This window comes from Diuraphis noxia, unplaced genomic scaffold, assembly GCF_037042655.1.
Source record: "Diuraphis noxia isolate RWA-SAM2 unplaced genomic scaffold, SU_Dnox_SAM2 contig0002, whole genome shotgun sequence".
Taxonomy (NCBI): domain Eukaryota; kingdom Metazoa; phylum Arthropoda; class Insecta; order Hemiptera; family Aphididae; genus Diuraphis; species Diuraphis noxia.
The window spans coordinates 58,920,395-58,945,146 of NW_028301712.1; the positions used below are offsets into that span (position 1 = coordinate 58,920,395).

The 24,752-nt window shown below is 29.2% G+C and overlaps 4 protein-coding genes across 6 annotated transcripts in view; 3 read left to right on the forward strand and 1 right to left on the reverse strand.

The window, feature by feature from the left end:
• The window catches only part of LOC107171095 (uncharacterized), a 28,393-nt gene extending 6,599 nt beyond the window's left edge, over positions 1-21,794 (forward strand). The window contains exons 3-4 of one of the 2 annotated variants that reach the window (XM_089220800.1): positions 7,951-8,059; positions 15,208-15,305. In XM_089220800.1, coding sequence (XP_089076926.1) covers positions 7,951-7,969 — 19 coding nt within the window. In that variant the 3' untranslated portion in view covers positions 7,970-8,059; positions 15,208-15,305. Of the gene's footprint in view, positions 1-7,950; positions 8,060-15,207; positions 15,306-20,887 lie in introns of those variants that run through there. The other variant, XM_089220799.1, reaches the window with a different exon arrangement.
• On the reverse strand, positions 2-1,796 carry LOC149058728 (uncharacterized). The gene is made up of 3 exons (XM_089220798.1): positions 1,615-1,796; positions 1,377-1,530; positions 2-1,226 (listed from the first exon to the last, which is right to left on the reverse strand). The coding sequence occupies exons 1-3, from the start codon at positions 1,794-1,796 to the stop codon at positions 1,176-1,178; spliced, it is 387 nt and encodes a 128-aa protein (XP_089076924.1). The 3' UTR covers positions 2-1,175.
• On the forward strand, positions 1,979-4,876 carry LOC149058729 (uncharacterized). 2 transcript variants are annotated; one of them, XM_089220796.1, is made up of 7 exons: positions 2,899-3,100; positions 3,165-3,275; positions 3,334-3,645; positions 3,708-3,840; positions 3,900-4,076; positions 4,158-4,262; positions 4,331-4,876. In XM_089220796.1, exons 3-7 carry the CDS (start codon positions 3,559-3,561, stop codon positions 4,810-4,812), a joined length of 984 nt encoding a protein of 327 aa, XP_089076922.1. In that variant the 5' UTR covers positions 2,899-3,100; positions 3,165-3,275; positions 3,334-3,558; the 3' UTR covers positions 4,813-4,876. The 2 variants fall into 2 exon arrangements, 1 of the variants encoding a protein (XP_089076922.1); XR_016190481.1 differs by lacking the exons at positions 3,334-3,645; positions 3,708-3,840; positions 3,900-4,076; positions 4,158-4,262; positions 4,331-4,876 and having other exon boundaries at positions 1,979-3,100.
• A 202-nt stretch (positions 21,795-21,996) lies between the features above and the next one.
• LOC107171094 (uncharacterized) lies at positions 21,997-24,666 on the forward strand. The gene is made up of 3 exons (XM_015521324.2): positions 21,997-22,213; positions 22,298-22,401; positions 23,065-24,666. Exons 2-3 carry the CDS (start codon positions 22,307-22,309, stop codon positions 23,510-23,512), a joined length of 543 nt encoding a protein of 180 aa, XP_015376810.1. The 5' UTR covers positions 21,997-22,213; positions 22,298-22,306; the 3' UTR covers positions 23,513-24,666.
• Positions 24,667-24,752: the final 86 nt, after the last annotated feature.

Genomic DNA, 24,752 nt, shown 5'->3' on the forward strand with positions numbered 1-24,752 from the left:
CAGTTTTAAAATTCAAATAGTGTAATTAACAATCATAATTTATAAGTTCTTAAAGTTAAAATTCAAATTACATGTAGAGGTACATACAGTCAGTTTTAAAATTCAAATAATGTAATTAAAAATGATAAATAATAAGTTCAAAATAATAATTCAAATTACGTGTACATACAGTCAGTTTTAAAATTTTAAAAAAAAATGTGTAGAGGTAGGTGCATATTATTACAGTTAAATAAATAATAAAAAATAAATCAAATATTTACAATGAACCATGACTTTTAGCATTAGGCTGATTAGAATTAATATTAAGGTTCAAACTTCTTTTTCGTTTTTTAGTAGCATTTTCTCCTAGTGGAGGTCTACCAGCTAATAACCGTTTACTGCCTTTTGTTATACCTACCCTTCGTCGAGCTATTGTGGTAGGTTGAACCTTAATAGTTGCACCATCTCTATTTCTCAATGGTAGACAATTCCCTGCTGTATGTAAAAAAATTTCCCATTGCCCTTTGCTTTTAACTTTTTTAAGCCTTTGCTCTAACTTTTTTATTCCTGTTGTTGACGATCCATAAGTAGTATTACAGAGGTTTAATAAGTTTAATACATTTTCAAATTTGCTTTTTTCATTTGATTCATTACTGGTACTTGGCATGGGTTCTATTAAATTTAATTCTTGTACATTTGTATCATTATAAATAGTTGCATTATTAGTAGTATCATTCGTTTCTGTAAAAATAGTTTGTTCTATTTCTGGGTTTTCTATCATAAATGGGCCATAAAAAGATTTATCTAAGGCTTGTTCCCCAAAAGCAATTTTAGCAATATTAAAACGGTCTGTAGGTGTTATAGAAGGAAAATTTTCAGATTTAATATTAAAAAATTGAAAAATAGCATACTGGTGCTTACAAAACTTTCTACTGTTTGCAAATTCTCTTAATCTTCTTTTATAATAATTTTCTAAAGCTGTGCTTGTTAAATCTATTAAGGCTAATACATTGTACGCTTTTACCCTACCTAAAACGTGATCTTTATAAAGTCTAACTGCCACTTCACAATAGTTGTTAGTCACATGGCCTCTAGAAAAACTGTCCCTAAAACATATACACCATTTTTCTTTATACGTCCAATAATTATGCAAATATTTTGTCCATTGAGGAAACTCTTCATTTTCACATCCTTTTTCAACACCTTGACAAATGGATCTTTCTTCCTCGTAGATACTGTGTCAAAAGCTGATTATAAAAATGAATTAACAATATATACTCACAATAAAAATAAAAATAATAATAATAGGATAATACATCACCATAGATGATCTGTAAGAATTCACTAATTCACAAGCTAAACAAAAAAAAAAAAAAAAAATTATTAACAGCAAATACCTTGACAAATGGATCTTTCTTCCTCGTAGATACTGTGTCTAGTTTAATAACAGCTTTTAAGCTTGCTGGACATTCTGCATTTTTGGATAAGCCTTTTTGGTTTGCTGATGCACTAGGCTTCTGAAAACCACTGTGTTGACAAACAAACTTTTTTCTAAAAAATGTTTAAATTATTTTAGTTAAGATACCTATGACATAAATGGTTTATTATTTAGTAAATACAATATAAAATACTTACGAACACATAATTCGCTGCCCATTTGGAACACTTGAACGAACGTTCCAATGTAAATAATTAAGTTTACCAAACTCAGCAACCCACACATTAATATCTTCCATAGATTTGGCATCACATCTTAAAATAATATTAACCTTGTCTTCTTTGACTATTTCATATTTAAATGAAGCTGGATAAATCATATTTTTATTTAAATAATAAAGACATAAAGTTAAAAAACTCAGAATTCAAAATTTGATAACATTGAATATTGAATATTGATAATGTTAAAATGTTATCAGTGTTATCACAAACGTAATAGAGCCAATGAGAGCTCTCGATTTCCCATGGGTCTCTAGCAAATAGCAATGTATGGTATGCTTATATGCACCCCGTAGTAATTTATGCCGACTTCGAAGCCCTTCTCGTTAAATGTAACGAGAAAAAAGGAAAAAATACAACTGTAATTCAAAATCATGAACCTGTGAGCTATGGTTTTTTCGTAAAGGCCGATGACCAAATACCAAACGAACTACTTGAAGAATTTGAAATACCAACATCACCAGTTATATACCACGGAAGTAATCAAAATGAAGACGTAGCAAAACATTTTGTACAAAGTATTGTGGAAATAGCAGAAAAAATATACAAACTGCTCAAAGCCAACACACCAATTATAATGACACCGGAACAGCGGCGCACACATGAATTATGTAATGCATGTAATTTATGTAAAAAGGGATTTTCCAAAGAAAACCATAAAGTAGCTGATCATTGCCATCTATCGGGAAAATTTAGACAAAGTTTATGTAATTCATGTAATCTCAAGCTTCAACAACCAAATTTTGTACCGGTTTTCTTTCACAATTTAACCAACTATGATGCACACTTTTTGGTAACTGAGCTTGGATATGATACAAACACAATTTCTGTAATACCAAACAGCGAGGAGAAATTTATTTCGTTTTTAAAATATATCAACAACTCCTTCACAATCCGCTTTATAGATACATTTAGATTTATGTCCTCCAGTTTATCAAATTTAGCCAACAATTTAATAACACCAGACTTGGAGAAGTTCAGAGAGACGAGAAAACATTTTCCAATCGAAGACATGCCACTCGTTACTCGTAAAGGTGTTTACCCTTATGAGTATACGGATGGCTGGAGCAAACTGAAGGAAACACATCTGCCGAAGAAAACAGATTTTTACAGTACATTAACAGAAGAACACATTAAGGATGAGGAATATAAATTTGCAAAAACTGTTTGGAACCATTTCAACTGTCATACGCTTGGAGAGTATTCAGATCTGTATCTTAAAATCGACATCATGCTGTTAGCTGATGTGTTCGAGAACTTCCGAGACCTTTGTTTGACAACTTATAGCCTGGACCCGCGTTCTACTATACTTGTCCAGGCTTTTCTTTTGATGCGATGTTGAAACATACTTCAATGAAGCTCGAACTACTTCATGACTATGATATGTTGCTGATGATCGAGAAAGGTAATGATATAATATTTTATAATATAATGTTACTATTTAATAATACATATATGATTTATTTTAGGTATACGTGGTGGTCTCACACAAGCAAGTATGAGATACGCCAAGGCGAACCACAAAAATACTCCAGATTATGACCAGGCAAATCCAAAATCATGGTTAATATACCAAGACTGTAAGTTTTTTTTAATAATTTTAATTTATTCAGTTAAATATATTTTTCTTAATTTAAGGCAATAACTTGTATGGATGGGCAATGTCACAATACATGCCATACGGTGGATTCAACTGGGTAGATCCAACACTCGACGGGCTGAATGATTTGAATGAAACCTCGCCCATAGGACGGATATATGAGGTTGATGTAACATATCCTAAAGAACTACACGACGCTCACAACGACCTACCTTTCCTCCCACAAAACAGCATAACACCCGGCTCAAAAGTAAAAAAAACTGATGGCAACATTAGAACCCAAGAAAAATTATACTATTCACTACCGTAATCTACAGCAAGCCATTCAAAACGGCCTCAAAGTAGATAAAGTAAGCGTTTATTTTAAAACAATCCTGTGATGAAGACATCTTTAACATTTTAATATTTATAGGTACATAGAGTCATAGAGTTTAATCAGTCAGCATGGTTGGCTGATTACATTAACCTGAACACTGAGATGCGCAAGAAGGCCACAAACGATTTTGAGAAAGACTTTTTTAAACTTATGAATAATGCAGTATTTGGTATATTATTATAAATTTTAATTTTTAATTTTTCCTAACACTTTCTCACAATTTTCCAGGCAAGACGATGGAAAATGTCCGCCAACGTATACAAATTAAGTTAGTATCCAATGAAAAGTATTTGCAGAAACTTATAAATAAGTCCACGTTCAAGCACTGCACAACTTATAACGAAAATCTAGCAGCTGTTTCGATGGAAAATAAAATTATCAAGTTTTGCAAGCCAATATATATAGGTATCTATTACACACATATAAAAAAATAATACATTTAATTGTTATTAATTTCAAATTAATTGATTATTTTTTTTATCATAGGTTTTTCAGTACTAGATATAAGTAAAACAAAAATGTATGAATACCACTATGAAGTCATGCAAAAACATTATGGAGACAAAATTGAGCACATGTATACAGATACGGGTAAATATATACATATATGTTAATAATATGTTAATTTATCATGTATAATAATTGACATTACTTTTTAGATTCACTGGTTTACTATATTCAGACTGATGATTTTTACGAAGACTTGGCAAATAACGTCAATTTGCTGGAACGGATGGACACAGCAAATCTCTCAAAAGACCATCCGTGTTACATTGCGGAGAGGAAGAAGATCCCGGGTTTGTTTTCTGATGAGACGGATGGGCTCGTTATGACTGAGTTTTGTGCGTTGAGGGCAAAGTCATACGCATATATTCTGCAAGGCAAGGAGAAGATCAAAGCCAAGGGAATCCGTGGGCACGTGGTCAAGAATCACATGACATTCGATGACCATAAGAAGTGCCTGTTTGATAGCAATGATTTAGACGTTTACCGTCAAAATGTCTCCATACGCTCATTCAAACACCAGCTCAAGACCATTAAATCCAACAAATTAACTTATAATAACTATGATGACAAGAGGATTATACTCGAAGACAATATACATACCTACGCTCATGGGCATTATAAATTTGTTTGTTGATTGTATTCATAAAAAATATGTATATATGCAGTTTATTTTATAGTAATAAAAGTCTTATACCGTATTTCAAATCTTGTTATTATTTATATTTCCTTTATACATACATTTGTTTACATTTGAATCAACTTACATTGCAAAGGTACATATAGGGTAGAAAATTGAGAGTATGCCACAATGATATTTAATATACTTATCATTAAATGTATACGTGTTTGATAAAATAATTAATAATAAAAATAAATCATGCCGAGTTTTTTTCTTAGTACTAGTTGTTAATATAATTACTAATAATCACATACATATTTTATTAAATTCCATAATATAAATAGACATATTATATACAAAATATATCATAATTTTTATAAAAGCAATAATAATTGGCATACCTACCTATAGATAATGTTATCAAATTTGAATAAGAATGTCTTAAATTCATTGAAAACATCCTTATATAATACCCATATTGCTATTAAAAACATGCTAAAATAACTGTATTTTAGCAAATATATCGTAAATAATCTAATAATATTGCAAGTATTTTGAAAAAATATACTCGAAAAGGTTAGTATTTTGAATTAGTATTATGAGTATTTATTATTATTTATTATTATTATTACCTATGGTAAAATATTTAAGGAATATTTTTTACTTTAACCATGGCATTTATTTGATCGACATGCAATTAGTTAAAGGAAATGTCTACCATAGTGTTCTAAGTGTTCAGGTGTAAGCTATTAGTATTTCGATTTAAATATATAGTGGCTATTAAAAGTCTGCGACATCCTGACGACACGGGTGATAATTAGGCAGGTTGTATCTAATACGAATTTATTTGATTAACGCGTTGTTAGTTAATTAATGTCGATACAGCGTTAAAATGATAATATGACAATACGGTGGCAGCCATTCGTACTTATAAATGTTTATTTTGCAAAGAACTAGCTTTAGGCCAGACTGAGAAAAAAATTGAAAAAATGAAAGGCCATAATTCATCATGACTACATCATCACACGGCAAAGATAAAGTTTTTACGACTATATATTCTCCTCCAAAACTACACAAAGTTAGTGTAGGTTAGAATAGGTAAGTCTCCTGTAGGTTATACTAAGAAAGAAAAATGTGATTAAAAAAAAAAAAAAAAAAAAATGAAAGGCCATGATTCATCACAACTACATCATCACACGGTGAAGATGAAGTAACCTTTCATTTTTTTTTTTTTTTTGTTTTTTTTGTTTTGACACAATGGATTATGTGCTATATGGAATACTGATATTGTGTGTGTGTATATATATGCTTGTATGTGTATTTATGAGTGTGTGTAAATAAAGGGGTGGTAATATATTTGATAAGGGAGGGGGAAAATATATGTTGGCCAAGTGTACGATTTGGTGGATACAAATAATGTACATCAAAATATTATATATTCTTTTTAAGGGGAAATTATAGGGGAGATAATTGGTGGCGGTGGCGGTTGTGAAGAGTTTATGTGTGTTGTGGGTTGCCTATATTGAGTAATTTATACTAGTTTCGGAGGAGCCTGTATTGGAATTGCCTATACTGAGGATCCCTATGCTTTTACATGTAAAATTTAAGGGGGAGGAGATCCAGAAGCCTCTATTTTATACTACTGATAATTTTATCTAGTTGTAACTTTGGTTTATGCGAAATCAGTTTTGGACATATTCCTTTAATTTATATTGGTGTTCCTATAAAAATATAATAACCGTAAATAATTTAAAATTTGAATCACAACATTTTCGATTTATAGGTACACTGTATACTATATATCGAGGCATTGATTAGCTTTTCTATGTACAGCAACAAAATATAAACCGGTAACAATAAGACACATATCGTCATCATAATTCAAAAGAGACCTTTGTCAGTATGTCATATCTTACTACTGCCTACTAACTGTACGATACATTCAATGTCCGCCTTGGGATGATTATTGTCGAAATTTGATTATCTCAATTATATATTCGTCTTTAGTAGTGGGAATACCAGTTATTGAAATATCGTTCATTAGTTGCTACTGCTCAGAAAGATTTATATTTATGTATCTAGGTTCATATATATTTTTTATCTATTTCATTGATTTTTTCTTCGAGCGATTTAGTTATATAGTAAAAAGATCTTGCGTTTCCCCCCGTAATCATCCAACTTTTCACAACAAAAATTAACGGATTTATCTTATTCAATATTAGTATTCGATAATATCTCTCCAACTTTTTTAATGACATAGAAATATCAATTATAATTAATATAAGGTAATAATAATAATAATAAAAGGCTCTTCTATTTCATTAACAATATTATTTCTATTTGATTCAATTTTTCTAGATGTAAAATTTTTTTTTAGGATTAAATCTTTCCCAAATGACTCACATATCCAGTTTTGAATGTCAGCGTGACCTCATGAAAAGTTAGGAATATGAGAATTATTTCCACATAATGAGTATTCAATTCTTTTGTTGGCGAAACCTTAGACTTATATTTACCACTTGGAATTATGAAATAATAGATAACAGAGCAGTGAATTTTATTAACTAAACCGTACTAGTCGAACACTAGTAAAAACTGAAGGAGGAAACTAATAATTTAGTATAGAATTTTTTTTACTGAAATATCAGGCAAATTATAGTGATATATAACCATTGTTGTTCACCTAATATCTATACCATAAGGACCTATACCTTGTACACCTAAAAAAATGTATTACTTATTTTCTAAAATATGATATTACAAAAATTAGCATACAATTAATTGGTATAGAATTTAGATATTATTGAAATAAAATAAACACAACAACTAATAAGCAATAGTAATTAATACTCAAATCATAAACTATTATTAAAATAAAAATGAGCACCCGAGCTCTGGTAGGTAATGAACTAATGACTGACTCCTCATGACCAGTAAAGAAATTTTATATTCGTATATCTAAAAAAAACTAATAGATTCTTGAATAAAATGTTCAAAACACAAATTAACACATAATAATAACTAGGTAATCAGGGTCAAAATTAAATATTATTTATTAAAATGGTTATTTTAGATATTTATTATCTGTAATGACTAAAAACTCATAGGTCATAAAATATTATTGAACTTTTTACTGAGTGCGTATATTTTCAGAAATGGTATTCGCCAGTGAAAATTTGTCAATTAAGAATAAAATATCATATTCAGCAGTGTGAAATGCGTCAACGATACAGTATTTTGAAGATTATGTTTCGGACATGGGGTAAGTAGATATTTTTCTATTTTTTAGTAGGTTACCTTTTTTATTGTTAATTGATCTGAGGATACATATTTTAAAATTAATTGTATTGAAACCACTGATATAACACTATTCCGAAAATAAATAAAGTCATGATTAAAATATAAGAAAATTGGTAAGGTATAAAATTTTTAAATTTGTTTTTTAAAATTATTTCCTCAATGATATTTAAATATTTTCTCCGATTATCAGGTACTATAGTGACTGGGAGTGTGAGATTGGGAGTTGTAATGAATGAGAGAAGAGATTAGAGAGGGTTTGGGAGACTGCAAGGGGGTGAGTGATAGTTAGGGTGTAAGAATGAAGGTAGGGAGAGTTTGGGAGGAGAGGGATAGGGTGAGTGTGAGGGGGTATAGAGGGATGGGGAGAGAGATAGATGGATAGGTTTGGTTAGGTGGGTGAAGGGGGAATAGTTAGGTAGGTTAGTTATGTTAACAATGTGGAATACGTAGGAAAGGATCTTTAATTGCAAAGGTAACAGACTCTTTGGCAGAAACCACCAAGTCAATAGGTTTACAACTTTCGACTTATTGGATAGAATAAAAAGATAAGGTTGGTTAGGCCGATTAAGAGGATGTCGGTGTATCTTTTCTTTCTCTAACCCACGTATATTATACCAAAATTTTCGTTTACAATAATGATAAACGTAAAAATTTGGTATATTGTGCGTCGGTCAGAGAGAGAAAAAAGAAATGCACTGACATCTTCTTAAGTGTTATCAAGTTGAATTGGCTATTGATTGTTGACTGTTTGTATTATAAGAGTTTGTAGGAATGCCCTGTTACAACACAAAATGTAGCCAATGGACTATTATCGAGCGCTGTCTAGGGCTGTTCGATTATTTTTTTTACCACTCGATTATTAATTTCACGTTTTAATCGTATATTTCGATTAATCGAAAATTAATTGTCATTCCAAAAATCTATTTTTAACGACAGATTAATCGATTTTTTGAATGACTCATTAACCGATTAATCGATTTTTTTAATGTCTGATTAACCGATTAATCGATTAATCAATTTTTTTATTGACCAATTAATCGATTTTTTTAATGACTAATTAACCAATTTTTTATTATGGATAAATTGATTCCTTAACTTCTACACAATTTTAGACAAGATTTGCAGGATGACTATGACATATTGATGTAGATGTCCACTTACTTTTATAATATTATCCTCAATACATTCCGAATCAGTTAGCAGAATGCAGACGATAAGATAGAGTGCATAGCAGCCATATAAAAGTAAGCACAAACACACAAAATGTAAAAAGTGCTAAAAATAGAAATTAATTCGAACCGTCAAAGCACGATTAAAGATAATCTTATCTTTAATCATGATTATAATAGGAAATTCGATTATTAGGTTAATAGGAAATTCGATTATTTGATTAATTGGAAATTCGATTATTTGATTAATCGGAAATTCGATTATTTTGATTATTTGACGATTAATCGAATTTTATAAAAACCGTAAAATAATCGATGGGAAAAAATAATAATCGTTATAATCGATTAATCGAAATAATCGAACAGCCCTAGCGCTGTCTCCACACTCTTATACATAATAATGTCGCCATTATGCTCAAAATTACCAATCGTATTTTAGTAGTTTTGGTAGAAGCTATTTTATGTTTTAAAATTGACTTATAAGTCTAGAACACAACGAATATTTACAAACCTGATATCAAAAAAGCTACAAAAATAATATATACAATTATACTCAACATTATTGTACAAAAGTATATCTTCATAATAAAATTATTTAAATTAATGAATCTAAATTTACCAATAATTCAAATATTTTAAAACAAATACATTTTTTAAAAAAGAAACCGAACATAAACTACTTATTTTGATTAATACAAAATGTATTCTTTTATGAAATATATAAATTTGGTAAAAGCTTTATTAAAATTGTATTATACTTAACACTATTGGAAAATTAGGTAATTATATAAGGGCATGATGGCCAATTATTATATTCACTAAACATAAAATGATTTATCACTTAAATAGTATTTGTATATTTTTATTAAAGTGTTTTATAAGACTGGACATTAATTATAATTAAAATAATAAACTTGAAAGTAGGAATAATTGGAATTCGTAAGTAGTATACTAGTTAGAACTGTAGAGCAAAATTTTTTATGCACTAAGAAATTATCAAATGCATGCTATTGAATACGCCCTATTTATAGGGTTAAAAAAATACATGCACTTAAACCTAAATTCCAATAAACATTTTTTTTTGTATGAATATACTAGGGTAATTTTTTTGCAATAAACTCATGTATAATTTGTTTATGGTATGTGCAACATTAATAATTACTTAAATAATAATAATAATTGTGGGTGGTAACGCTAAGTCCCTACCCTCCATGCCACACCAGATACGCCTATGTAGGTGTTAAGAGATTAGAAGCAATTTTAACGACTAGTTATATTACATTTATTCAAATTTATAATAATGGAAAGAAATGAGATCTAGTGATAGGTAATTATTTTTTCATATAATATAGAGTCTAAATTTCAGAAATTTAGCTTTTTGACAATTATTGACAATTATAATACGTTTCTAGTAGGATTGGGAAGGAGTATTATACTAAGCAAATTAACTTGCTAAAATAGATGGAATACAAAAATTGGTTATATAGGTAAATGGTTTCAGTCATTTTTTTTTTAAAATTATATGTTATTATATATAATATAAAATTATATTATATATATAAGTGACAGACATGTTGTAATTATTATCTATTTATCTTATATCATAAATTATATTATGGTTTCTATATGAATTAAAAAGTATTTTGGGGACTTATGGTGGACCGAAGTCACATGTTCGAGGTTACGCATGGATCGGAGTCGCTAGCTCCCGGATGGGTGACCACCTGGGTTCTTAGTGATGATTCCTCGTCTTATTTACATGTGTTTCAAACCAAGCAGTGAACTCAGGCTAATAACCATGCAGTTGACGCCTTGAGAAAAATGTATATTCCTTTGGCCTGGTATATAGACACTGCAATAGTAGATATTCTTGTACCAATACCTAGAATAAAATAAATGGGTACACAAAATGTGAATTTTGCGGCGCAGTGTAATGGTGCCGTGTTGGTTGTTATCTTTAAACTGAGTAAAGCATCGTCCGGCGTCGCTAGCTCTCGGATGGGTGACCACCTGGGTTTTTAGTGACAAATCCTTGACAAATATGCTGAAGTGTTTTTAAACAACCTGTAACCTACAGAATGATAATAGCCATAGTTAAAGATGCTAATGTTAAAAAAAGTCTATTATGTAATGATAAAAATAATTAGAATACAAATTGTACATTTCTTAAATCTATAAGGTACTATAGTTAATAATTCACAAAACGTAAGTCATTTGAGATATAATTTTCTTAGGGACACTTTATCATATAATACTTCAATATCACATAAAAGAATAGAGGGACTGTGATGTATAGACTACTATTTATCACATGAACCATTTAATTGAAAAGAAAATTTGTGAAAAAAAAATGTTTAGATCATTTACCTTAAATATCCAAAATTGTAATATTTAATTATTTCTGGTGGAGAGTGTCGTTTTACTAGATACCATAAAAACATAAAATTAAAAGGCTAACCTTTTTAATAATTTTAAGAAATATTACGTAAAGCTAAAAAAAAAATGTTTATAAACAATTTAAAAACTTATATTTAAAAGTTGTTTTGCATAATAGAGAAAACTTTGCACTTGTCCAAGTATTCATTTTTACATAGCGATAGGGTTCGGAGCCATTTATGTATGGTCTAAGTTGTAAGAGGTGAACAATCAATATATCAACTTGATAAGCAAACACTTATATCGGAGACTAACTAAGGATCTTTTTATTCAAAGTGTCCTAGGGTAACTTCTGTTAGTCGCGCGATAACCGAATACTATTTATTGTTCAAATTGATTCATATTAGACTCAGTGACGTAGTATAATCCTGGCTACGGCACTGCCTTCCCCGCGTGACTAGCAGAAGGTTACGTAAGTCATAAGAAGGTTGATAAACCTATAGTGACTATGGTGAGTCGAAGCTATGGTGATGATAGATGACTATCATCGCTTGTCGTTCCCTTAGCAATGATCTTTTCCTACTAACTATCAAGGTATTCGACATTGTGAACATAACGATGAGAGGAGAAAATATATAAATATGATTGAGGAAATAATATAGTATGTTTTAAGGTCATTATATCGGGTGATTCTTTTATCATTGAACACTCATTATTTCAAAAATTATCAATGTTTTTGAAAATATTAATTTACATAGTTTCAAGTTGTTAAAAAACCAACGTTTTTATTAAAATATTTTATTTTAAAATATTTTTTATCCTTATAATTTTTTACTTTTTTGAATGATAAAATAGAGTTTTAATTTCATATTCCAAAGCAGAATATTTTTCTTAGTACTTTGATTCATAAAAATCGAATTCAGGACGAGTATTTCATGAGTTATAACTGTTATAAGTATTTAAAGTTTAGAAAAGCGGTGTAGTGGACAAACATTTTGCAGGGTAACCCCGTACTACTCCACTCTGCCAATCTAAACTTTAAATACTTATAACTCATAAACTACTCGTCCTAAATTCGATTTTTATGCATCAAAATACTTCTGCTTTGGAATATGGAATTAAAACTCTATTTTGTCATTCAAAAAAGTAAAAAATTATAAGGATAAAAAATATTTTAAAATAAAATTTTTTAATAAAAACGTTGGTTATTTAACAACTTGAAACTATGTAAAAAAATTGATAATTTTTGAAATAAAGAGTGTTCAATGATATAAGAATCACCCGGTAGTGTTATACCAGTATTTCATGAAAATTAATTAATGATATAATTATGAATCCTCTGATGATATAATATCATTTATTAAATCAAATTTAAATAAAAGTATTTACTATAAAATAAATAAAAATTATTATTAAATTATTCATCCGTGGAAACCCATGATTCCATTATCATTTTTTTTCTATTCCTTTAAACATTGGTCATTTTTTATTTTTATAATTCAAATATTGGTAGCTTCGAGTACTCAAAATTATCATTTTTCAATAAACTAATTTTCGGATTAATAATTTGAATACTACAGACTGCAGTATGTAGTGTTTATTTCTAATCAATTTTTTTAAAAATTTTTTTGCTCCTTGAAAAACATTTGCCTACGGGCTCCAGGTCACCCCTTCTCATTTTTATTCATTAATAATTAAGTATGCCAACTTTTAGAGTAGGTCCAACATTTTTTTTTGCATCTTAAAAAACATTTGCCTGCGGGCTCTGGGTCACCCCTTCTCATTTTTTTTTCATTAATAATTAAGCATGCCAACTTTTAGAGTAAGTCCAAAATTTTTTTTGCATCTTAAAAAACATTTGCCTGCGGGCTCCAGGTGACCCCTTCTCAATTTTTTTTCATTAATTTCAGTATGCCAACTTTTGGAGTAGGTCCAAAATTTTTTTTTGCTTCTTAAAAAGCATTTGCCTGCGGGCTCCAGGTCCCCCTTCTCATTTTTTTTCATTCATTTCAACGTAGTTAATTTTTTGATTTTTATAATTCGAAAATTGGTAACATGCAGTCCACAAAATAATCATTGTTCAATAATCAAATTTTTACTAATAATTTTCCGGATTAATAATTTTAATATTACAGCTGCAGTGTGTAGTGTTTATTATGTTAAATTTTGTTCAATTTGTGCAAGTTCAATATTTTTATTTGCATCTTAAAAAACATTTGCCTGCGGGTTCCAGGTCACCATTTCTCAAATTTTCTTTGGTTAACTTTTTGTTCAATTTTGTGCAAGTTCAATATTTTTATTTACATCATGAAAAACTTCTGTCTAGTGTTTATTTCTAATTAATTTTTTTTTAAATATTTTTGCTCCTTGAAAAACATTTGCCTACGGGCTCCAGGTCACCCCTTCTCATTTTTTTTCATTAATAATTAAGCATGCCAACTTTTAGAGTAAGTCCAAAATTTTTTTTGCATCTTAAAAAACATTTGCCTGCGGGCTTTAGGTCACCACTTCTCATTTTTTTTCATTAATTTCAGTATGCCAACTTTTGGAGTAGGTCCAAAATTTTTTTTTTCTTCTTAAAAAGCATTTGCCTGCGGGCTCTGGGTCACCCCTTCTCAATTTTTCCTTTAGTTAATTTGTTCTTCAATTTTGTGTTGACACAAATTTTTAATTTCATTAATTTATTTAGCATAAAACATTTTTCTGCGGGCGAAAAACCTCTTTCCTTCTTTTTGTTTAATATTCAATTCAAATTGATTATTGTTATGTAATCTAATATCACTCATTTTTTTTTTGTATAATCAACCCCTAACTTTTTCCGTATATTACTTGCTTTTTATTTTAGTTAATAATTCTTTATTGTTTCAAGATAGTTCTCCTAACCTTACTATAATCCTTAATACATTGGATAAATGAAGTACCTCAATATTTTGGATAATATTCCCCATATCTTTCAAAAATTAATTCCCTTAATATTTCGGATAACATTTCCCTAATTTTGGGAGAAATTATCCGAAATATCCAGGGAATATTATCCGAAATATTAAGGGATAATTATCCGAAATATTAAGGGATAATTATCCGAAATATCCAGGGATAATTATCCGAAATATCAAGGGATAATTATCCGAAATATCAAGGGGTAATTATCCGAAATATCAATGGGTAATTATCCGAAATATCAATGGGTAATTATCCGAAATATCAAGGATAATTAGCCGAAAGATTAGGGAAATGTTAGGTTTATGTTAGGAGAACTATCTTGAAACAATAAAGAATTATTATCTAAAATTATTATTATTAGATTGTTTGCATATCATTTCCACAGTCACATGAAGGAGTGGTGTGTAATTTCCATTTGTACATCATGTGGTTGCATCTTCCATGGCCGGTCCTAATGCGATTTAGGGGGTATAAAGGTAAATCGCTTCCACGTAGTGTACCCCGGGCAACGTTTTAAACGGCTAAAGATTTACCAAAACCGACTGCTGTACTGTCTTCTATGACCTCACAGCACCTATGAGCAACAACAACACCAACATTAATGAGATTACTTATTTTGTAGAACTAAATATTGATAGTATCTTTTCTCATCGAATAACTCAGAGTCGGGAAAAAATTCAAACAATACCATTAAAGTACAAGGATTGGAATTTGTAGAAAGTTAGTTTTTCATATACATAACATATATTGAGTATTAATTATATTTTAACCAAAAATATTTTCATATTAGATAAAAAGTTACCCATGAATGATGATGTGGCATAATCCATAAAAAGTAATATTATAATTTATAATACATATTATATTGACCTACTTACAATAGTAATTAACAATATTTTTAACATAACGTTCGTTTAGGAAGCGGATCGGAGAATAAACTTAATATTCCATATAACGAACATTTACCAAACACGAGCATGCAAATACACCAACCGACCAAACCAACCAGGTTGGTAATATGTTTGCCAACAGAAGCGTCCGCAGGAAAAGAGATACTACAGCGACCACTTCCAACATTCACGGTAACAATTGATTTTAGGTTATATTAGAAAGTTTACACTTTATAGTACTTTTTGAATAGTATCTTAACATTAAAATTCTTAAATATTTTAATAGCCGGCCATTATTATTTAATGTTGGTCATTGTATTATTTTTATTTTCAATTAATTAATTTAATGTAGATATATGGTAATTTCTAAATAGCTGTGACGGCAGAAAAACAATGATTTTGATTTATAATATAATAATAGTATATTATTTTTATAAAAATGTTAGCTTTTTTCTGAGTATAACGTTTTAGACGAATTAATATATAAACATAATAATTTTTAATATGTAATAAATACGATACGTACGTATAATGTTTTGTTTATCCCGTGAAATTCTCATGCAAACTAGTTATTCTATAAAATAAAGTAGGTATTACATACATTTCTGCTAACATATTATATTCCTAATCATTTCAAATTAGAAATTTATATTTAAAATTAAATTGCAAATTCTAATTTGTCATGCTACATATGAATAATATTCTGTTTCGGAAAATGAAATAGAAATGTATTTTGTTTTAAAAAAAGTAATAAATTTGAAAATCGATGACGATGGATTATAGTGTCTATCACCCGTGGCAAACGTAAAATCGTATTGTCGTATTGTCGACATTTTGTCGGAGACGATTCACAATTTTTTTTATTTCATATTTCATTGTGCTCAAGTTATTTTAAGAAAATAACTCGATACTTTCAGACTTCAGTTCAGAGTGAGATGAAGACATATGAAAGGAGAACAGTTCCTTAATATGGCATTTGAACTCTAGACATTGCTCAGCTGTATTTAACTTGATTTATGCGTAAGTTTGATAGACTATTCTTTTAAAGCCTTAAATATTTTACTTTTTAGTGTTAAAACTAATATTTTATTGTTCGATCAATGATCAATCTCCTACCCGCATGATGTAGATGGGTATTTTATTACTGAGCGCGCAAGGCGCAACGCATAAAATACGAGTACGTATATGCACAAACGACGACGATACATCCAGATCGTAGAATAATAATAGATTTTAACAATTAAAGAGGTATACCTATAAATATTTTCGTATATCTAGGCATACTACAGTATTACAGCCCGGCATTTTATGTTTTGCAAGATTAAAAATTGTTTTCACTGTTACTTGATAAACGTTTAGTTACATCATAACATTTAAACTCTACGCATCCGCGGCGAAAAGCTCAAAGTCCGGCGTTAAGTTCTGGGGTTTGGATTGACTTAGACGAATTGAATAACGAGTAAATTATAAAATAAATTAATATTATGATGACGTCTGCTGTGAACCAACCACAATTAAAACAACGCCATAATTTATCAAACATTAAATAGTTTTATAAAGTAGGGAAACCGAGAAGGAAGTCAAGTTGTTTATGGTCGATTCACACTAACGGTACGGTCACGATCCTTCGATGGGTAAAATATATCTATATTTATATTATGCATATCTATATTTTACCTATTGACAGACCATGACCGTACCGTAAATGTGAATCGGCCTTTAATGTATCTTGTCAACGAGTAGGATATGGTATTGGATACCACCTGAATTCAATAATTTATTATTTTATCTCCACCTAAAACGATTTTGAAAGAAGATAGTGTCAATCTCTATTTCTAAGTATGTATGTAGTTATCCAATAGTTGATAATACATTAATAAGCATTAAGTCAATTAATTTTCAACCAATATATAGGTATAGGTACCTAATATAGTAGCTATGGTATAAAGACTATAAAGTATACTGAGTTTTACTTCTACCAAAAAATGGTATCTAAATATTATACTATATTATTATTTATTTTTATCATAAAATATTATTGTAATTCACTTATACCTAACTCAGTAGTGACGAGTAACGTATTGTATAATATATTTAACGCCTTTCAATGAAATAGTGAAGGTACCTACAAACTTTGTTAAGTGCATGTTATAATAGTGACTTTTCACAATGAATAAATAATTTTATAATTTTTCATTCTATCATACTAAACATTCATATTTTAATTTAACCTTTTTAAAACTATTCATTTTATAATATAACCCTTAAGGATATTAAAATTTTAAAAAATATCCAAAATAAATTGTAAACTGTAATGAAAACACAATTGAATAAAAACTAAAATTAAGTTAAAATATCTATTTTGAAAATTGCTTTAGTGTACTTAAACGTCTTAAACTATCAATAAACAAATATATTACGACAAAGCTTGTATTACATTTAAAAGATTTTTTTTACATGCAGAACACATATTTTTACTTAACGGAGTTAAACATGAGACATTTTAAATTTTAAATATTCTTAAATAGTTTAAAATCAAAAATATAAAACATACCTAAGTACTAGGGCCGGATTTAACGGGGGGCTTTAGGGGCACTTGCCCCGGGAATCAGATGTTTGGGGGCATCCGATTATGAGATCGAAATACTAAAAAAAAATATATTAGCTTTAAAAATTAAATATTGATTTATATTTAAATTTTGGGGCTGCAAAATTAAAACATCAAGATGTCACCTGACAACAGAATAATGACATTGGCCAATGGGGCATCCAGCAAACAAAATATTTTAGTACCTATATAATTATAAACGTGCGAGTGGTTATATAATTTATTTTTAACATCGCGGTGGTAGTGCCTTTTTAATATTTTTTCTGTCGGGGGTATCAAAAAAAGATTTGCCCTGGGTATCCGTTATAGGTACACTATACAATCAAAATTAGCATATTAAAAACTAAAAATTAGGTATTATCCAATTATATTTTAAAATTCGTAAAAAAAGTTTTATAAAAATATTTATGTGTTTCTAATATTTCAATACAATTTTAATCAATAATCTAATAAAAAATAATTAAAACACTGCTATACCTAGGTATATTTCTGTGTTATAAATTTAAACTTTAAAGTAATAAATTATTTTGGTGATTGATATAATATCAAAAACCATTATTTCATTGAGCAAATCGTAAACATTGATCAGCTTGGTATAAAAATTGCATTATGATATTATATATCTTTGGATTTATCTGATTGACATAATATAATAATACATGGCAATTGTCAATAGAAGATGCAGTCAATTAAAGATTCTAAAACTTCAATAGCAAAGCAGATATGAACTAAAAATATACTGCATTCTGTTACTGCCAGTGGCGTAGCCAGGGGGGGGGGGCACAGGGGCCATGCCCCCCCCCATTGGCCGTATCATATAATACCTAATAATAATATGTAAATTAATTAATTTTGGCTATATTATACTGGTTTGGAGTTACAATAAAAAAAATATATATATATTGTTTTGTTGAAATGATTCTACTGATATAATGATACTATTGTTCTATGTCGATACCATACCGGGGCAACCCGTCGATACCTTTATAAGCCCCAACCACGGTAGAAGTTGATAACAGCAAATTAGAGAGAATACAAAACACAAAGATAACGACGGACGTTAGAATGTTAGATTCGTATACCTTGCCGGTCAAACGTTAAGTAAAGTATTAGAAATGGCTAGTTCAAATGTTAAAATGTTTAAAAGCAGAAATATTTATTTGGAAAAAACAGTGGGAATCAGAAACAAATCTTCCAGATTCTGCTGTTGAAGCACTTCACCATTGTACAGAGCTCTTGCCAAACGTAAAGAAACTTCTACAATTGTTTGCTACATTGCCTGTAACGTCAACTACGCCTGAGCGTACATTTTCTGTCTTAAAACGACTTAAAACTTATTTAAGAGCACTTATGACTGGAGAAAGATTAAACGGCTTAGCTCTATCTAATATAAATAAAGATGATGTAGACTTTGAAGATATCGAAAAATACATTTTACCAGCTTATTTAAAGAGATCTCCAAGAAGAATACAAACATTGGACTGGACAAAATAAAAATATTTGAAAAATTAAAAACACTTGAATGTTATTTGAATTACCTATATCGAATTTTAATGTTATTTGAAATATATTGAATTTTAATGTTATTTGAAATATATTGAATTTTAATGTTATTTATTAAATTTTTTTTTGGCCCCCCCCCCTTGTAAAAATCCTGGCTACGCTAGTGGTTACTGGTAACTTGTTCAAATCAAACGTTATAAGTAGGTACCTTTTTTTTTTTTTTTTTTTCTGTTTTAACCGACGACGCCGCGGGATCTGCTTTCGCATTGCTTCCGCGGCGCCGCCATCGTTTATTGACATTATCAAATATTAATTACATTACAAGTTTTACTTGGCTTCTTCTCGGGCTGACCGGAGTCCGCCGCCCTTGAATTCGCGTGCCTGTCATCCGATTGGCGAGCCGACCGGAGTCTACCACTCTGGATGTTTCGTTCTCCATCAGGGCGGTCGCACGTTCCCCTATGCCCTTCGCAAGGCCTCTTCCTCGCGTTCATCCTTTTCCTTGGTCGACAGAATCCTCTCGACCATGCGGATGAACTCCAGGCGATTAGTTTCGAACTGTTTAATAATTCTTCTTCGGGCTTGGGCGTCTTCTGGCAAGTCATGTGACAGGGGACCACATAGGATTTCCTCAACGTCACCCGCGTTCGGAGGTCGCCTCATAATCTCAGTCATCCGAACGCGGTCGTCAATCCATCTCGGGCAGGTAATATATAAGTAGGTACTTATATTAAGATATATTTATTTATTCGCAAACAAATAATTTTCAATAGGTTATTGAATACAAATAGATGACCGTCTAATCACCTTCTATAACTTAAGCTTGTACCTATTGAAGGTGATGTGTTCCTTGAGTAGTATAATATCATTAGTTATAATAAACATTAAATAAAATATACATAGGTGCTATAAATAGCCTAAATTCAAACAGAACAGATAAAAGAAAATTGTAATTACAATATATTAAATGAGAAAAAAAAAATATATATATATATAAATAAGATAATATAAGTATTCATAATCAAATAAATATAACAGCTTTTAATAAGGTTATAAGATATGATATAATTATATAATTTGAATATTTGAAATTAGAATAGTTTAGATATGGTATACTCGTATACTTAAAATTATAATAATATATTTCTAGATATCTAATAGACTAATTTAACGTTTATTAAAACTATAACTAACTATCTATAATTTATAAATTAATAACTATCTTTCAAACTTTAGTAAATAATGATAATTTTTCTTGATTTCATTTATAATTACATATATTTTTACACATTTTTCTTAAGGTTGCTTTCACGTCTGTTTGTCTGTAATCAAATCTTGCGCGCTCGATTTGAGGCACTTTTTGACGATAAAAAATTCTGAAAATTGGTATAGACCTTGGTCTTGGATGGCAATACAATAATCCGTTGTCATTTTGAGACATGGACCTCCAGGTTGGCGATGACGGGTGTGCAAAGTCATCTCCGAGGAAGTAAAGGTATAATAATATAATAATATAACCATAACAACTACCATCTACCAAAAATATAAATATATATTATCAACATTATATTTAAATTTTTTAACTTTACTTTTATTATTTATAGAATTAGATACCTTCAAACTCATTAGTTAGTTGCTATATTTTTTTGGGGTTATATTTATAATTTTTAAAAAGGTTTTAGTAGGTACCTCCTAATGTATGTTTTTTTTTCCATTATTCCTAACCTTTTTTTTTTAAATATATATTTAATCTGCGATATACTAGTGCCCATAGACATATAAACTAGGTATATGTCCATGCTACTCGTTCGCGCATCCAAATGACCGTCGAGCGTCGACCGACGACCGAGCTCAGCAGTTGCCAGTTTCGTACAAATACAATCGTACCCAAATTGGGTACGATTGTATATATATATACCACTCTACCATCTATATAGTCGCCGCCGTAAATTCCTTCACTCGCCATGTTCGACTGGCGACGGCACTGTCGCGTCGCCCTGTCGGTGGTAGGTGGTAGCGGCGAACAGTGGCGGCGGCCAGCGTTCGGGAAGGTCTAGTGGTGGGAATGCGTGAGATAGGACGAATTTTGGTCGCCGCCCAGTAGCGTTCTTACGATAATACGATGGCACGTCTATAGTATAGAAGGTCTAGCGTGGGGCCTGTAGTTCAGAATCCATGGTGTGGCATAACGCATAAGAGTACTTATGTTATCTATGGTTGGCACGGTATAGAAGATAAAAAAAAGTTATCTTCTATACCATGGCCAACCTAAAAATGTAAACAAACCAATCAGCTGATAGTATATATCAATATTTCGAGTATCGCTTTAATTTTGTTCTGTGGTATGACTGACGACTGGGCTGTTTGTTTTGATTATAGTTTAATGACGAATGAAAGATTAGTGCGCACAAAAACATCGTAAAAAACTGTTTTGATTATTATTTATTGTTTACAAATGCAGAAAATGTTTTAATCAATCCTATCTTAAATCCAATCTTCATGATTCAATATTCTGTCGTAAGTACTAGATTGTTTGAGGCTTCTAACAAGCCGTAGGTGAGGAAAACGATTCTAGAGTGTCGCTTGGACCGAGAAAACAATTGCGCATTTAGCGATTTTCACCAGGCGTAAGTAAAACGATGACACCTAAAACTCCTGTAAAATGTATTCAGGATATTTATTTGAAGTGTATGGGTTTATTGTTTCAATAGGATGAGAAAATGGCAACTCTGCTAGAAAATACAAAAGGGATGACAGATACCGAAACTCATCTGTTGTCTTTTAGCCTCGACAATTTGGAGATCGACCCCACCAGGTATATATTGTAATAGTACAGCTGATTTTCCGGAAATGTCTCTTTTTATTTTGTTTATTTACATGCATTCAATATTAGAAGAGTTGTTGGATAAATAATATTTTGTATATTACTTATTGCCTTATTTTTACATAATTCACAGATGTTAATAAGTTTTTATGGTTTTATCAGATTAGTGTGTTTACTTTGGTTCATTTAAATAAATGATTTTGACATTAGTATTATTATTGTATTATGATGGCCAATGGGTGGGAGAAACATTACCAATCAGTTTCTTTGTGAAAGTAGAAAAATGATGGGACACAAATAAAAACATTATTTTTTAATTATTGCCAAAGGTTTGAATTAGTCTATAACCAAAATATATTTATTGATTATGTGTAAATAATTATATTTGTATAAATATAGTAAAATTAAAAATAAAAACTTCCCATAACTTCATGAAGCTTATAAATTTAAAAGTATTATTTAGGTAAATAATGTTGATAATTTTTATGAATTTAACATAAATCTTATTTTAATTCAATTCTGGTTTATTTAAATCAAGCTTATAAACAAAAAAAAAATATGTTAATTAAAAAATAATTGACAATTGTATTTAGGTACCTATGCAATCGATGTATTAATAAAATATTATAAAATAAAAATTGATTATACTTTTAGGCCTCACAAGTATCCTGGAAATATTGTGGAAAAAGACAATGACAGTAAAGAACCATATCCAACTGGTTGTGTAATATGCCGTTGTATGAATACAAAATCTCTAACCTGTGCATATCCTCAAAAACAAAATACTGAATTGCCATCAAAAGATTGCATACTAAGGCCTCCTAAGTTAAACAGAGTAGAGAGATGTAAGCAACAATATGCAGCTGCATCTCCTGTACCTGTCAATCGAAGGTTTAACCGTAAACAATTAAATCGAAAATGGTCAACTGATGATGAATTTTTATCAGAGTTAACACTAAACAATAACAACAATAGTAATGAATGTACTAATGTCATACCATGCACTGATGATGTAACAATTGATGAGTTGGCCAGTTATTTTGAAGATCTAGTACACATTCCTAAAAAAATGTCTGACATGGCTGAACTGATGTATAATTAAACATATACATATATTATGGATCATTTATTGTTATTCTGTTTGTTTGTCGTTTAGGTAAAACTTTTACTAAAAAAAAAAAATAATAATTTGTTGTAATCAATTGTATTTAATTGTTATACATAATATTATAACAATTGAAAACACTGATTTAAATGTATAGATATAAATTGTTGTCAATGTTCATAATTAAAGATTAAGTCATGTAACAATATAGTTATAGTCACTTTTTGAATAATCATGTGATATGTACACGGAAGTAAATTACTAATACTTCATTACTATTCATCATGTAACATACTAATAGTCAAGTGTGTATTCTCAACAAATTTTTACTAAAATAGTTTGGTTGTAAAAATATAAAATAAATATACATCTTTAATTAGAATATTCAATTATTAATTTAGAATTCAATTTTACAAGTACATATAATTAACTAATTAAAATCATACAAAAATTCTATTTCATATTCACCTATATTTTCTATTAATTATTGTACAGTTAAATTATTTAACAAACTGCACATTTAAATATTATTCTTAGTAATTAGTATAATTATGTTGAATAAATTAAGCCAACATTTTCAGAATAACAAAATAGTTAAAGAAAATTATTTCTCATTAACTATGTATACAAATTTAAATTGTAGTTTTTTTTTTTTTTTTAATTTGATTAAATATAGTCAAAATTGATATTTATTTTAAAAGAGTTATGTAAAATGTATTTTACAGAAATCATTAAATATTAGTTATTACCTAAATTTTAAATGGTTATCGGATGTTAAATGTTTGCAAAATACCATGACTTGTGTAAAAAGATTTTATTGATATCAAAATGAAATAATTGATCAAATTTTGCAATTAAAAATTTTTATTACAATTAAAAAAATATAGTTAACTTGTAATTTAAATTTATTATTTTTTATTCATTTTACATAAATTACTTATAATCATATTATTAAGAGCTTTAAATTTCCTAGAAATTATAATTATAATATCTTGTTCAATTATTGTATAATTTTAATTATAAAATGTTGTTTTTATTTTAGTTCAAACAACCAAACCAAATTAATTTTAGTTATATTACCTTAAAGTTTTTCTGTTTTAAAATTTATATATGTACTTATTATTATATGTTTTATTTATCTACTAAAATATTTTATTGAATACTTTTTTTCTGGAAAAGGTATTTACTTATTTGTCAAACTGATGTATGTAAACAATCTCTTGTTATTTCAAATGAT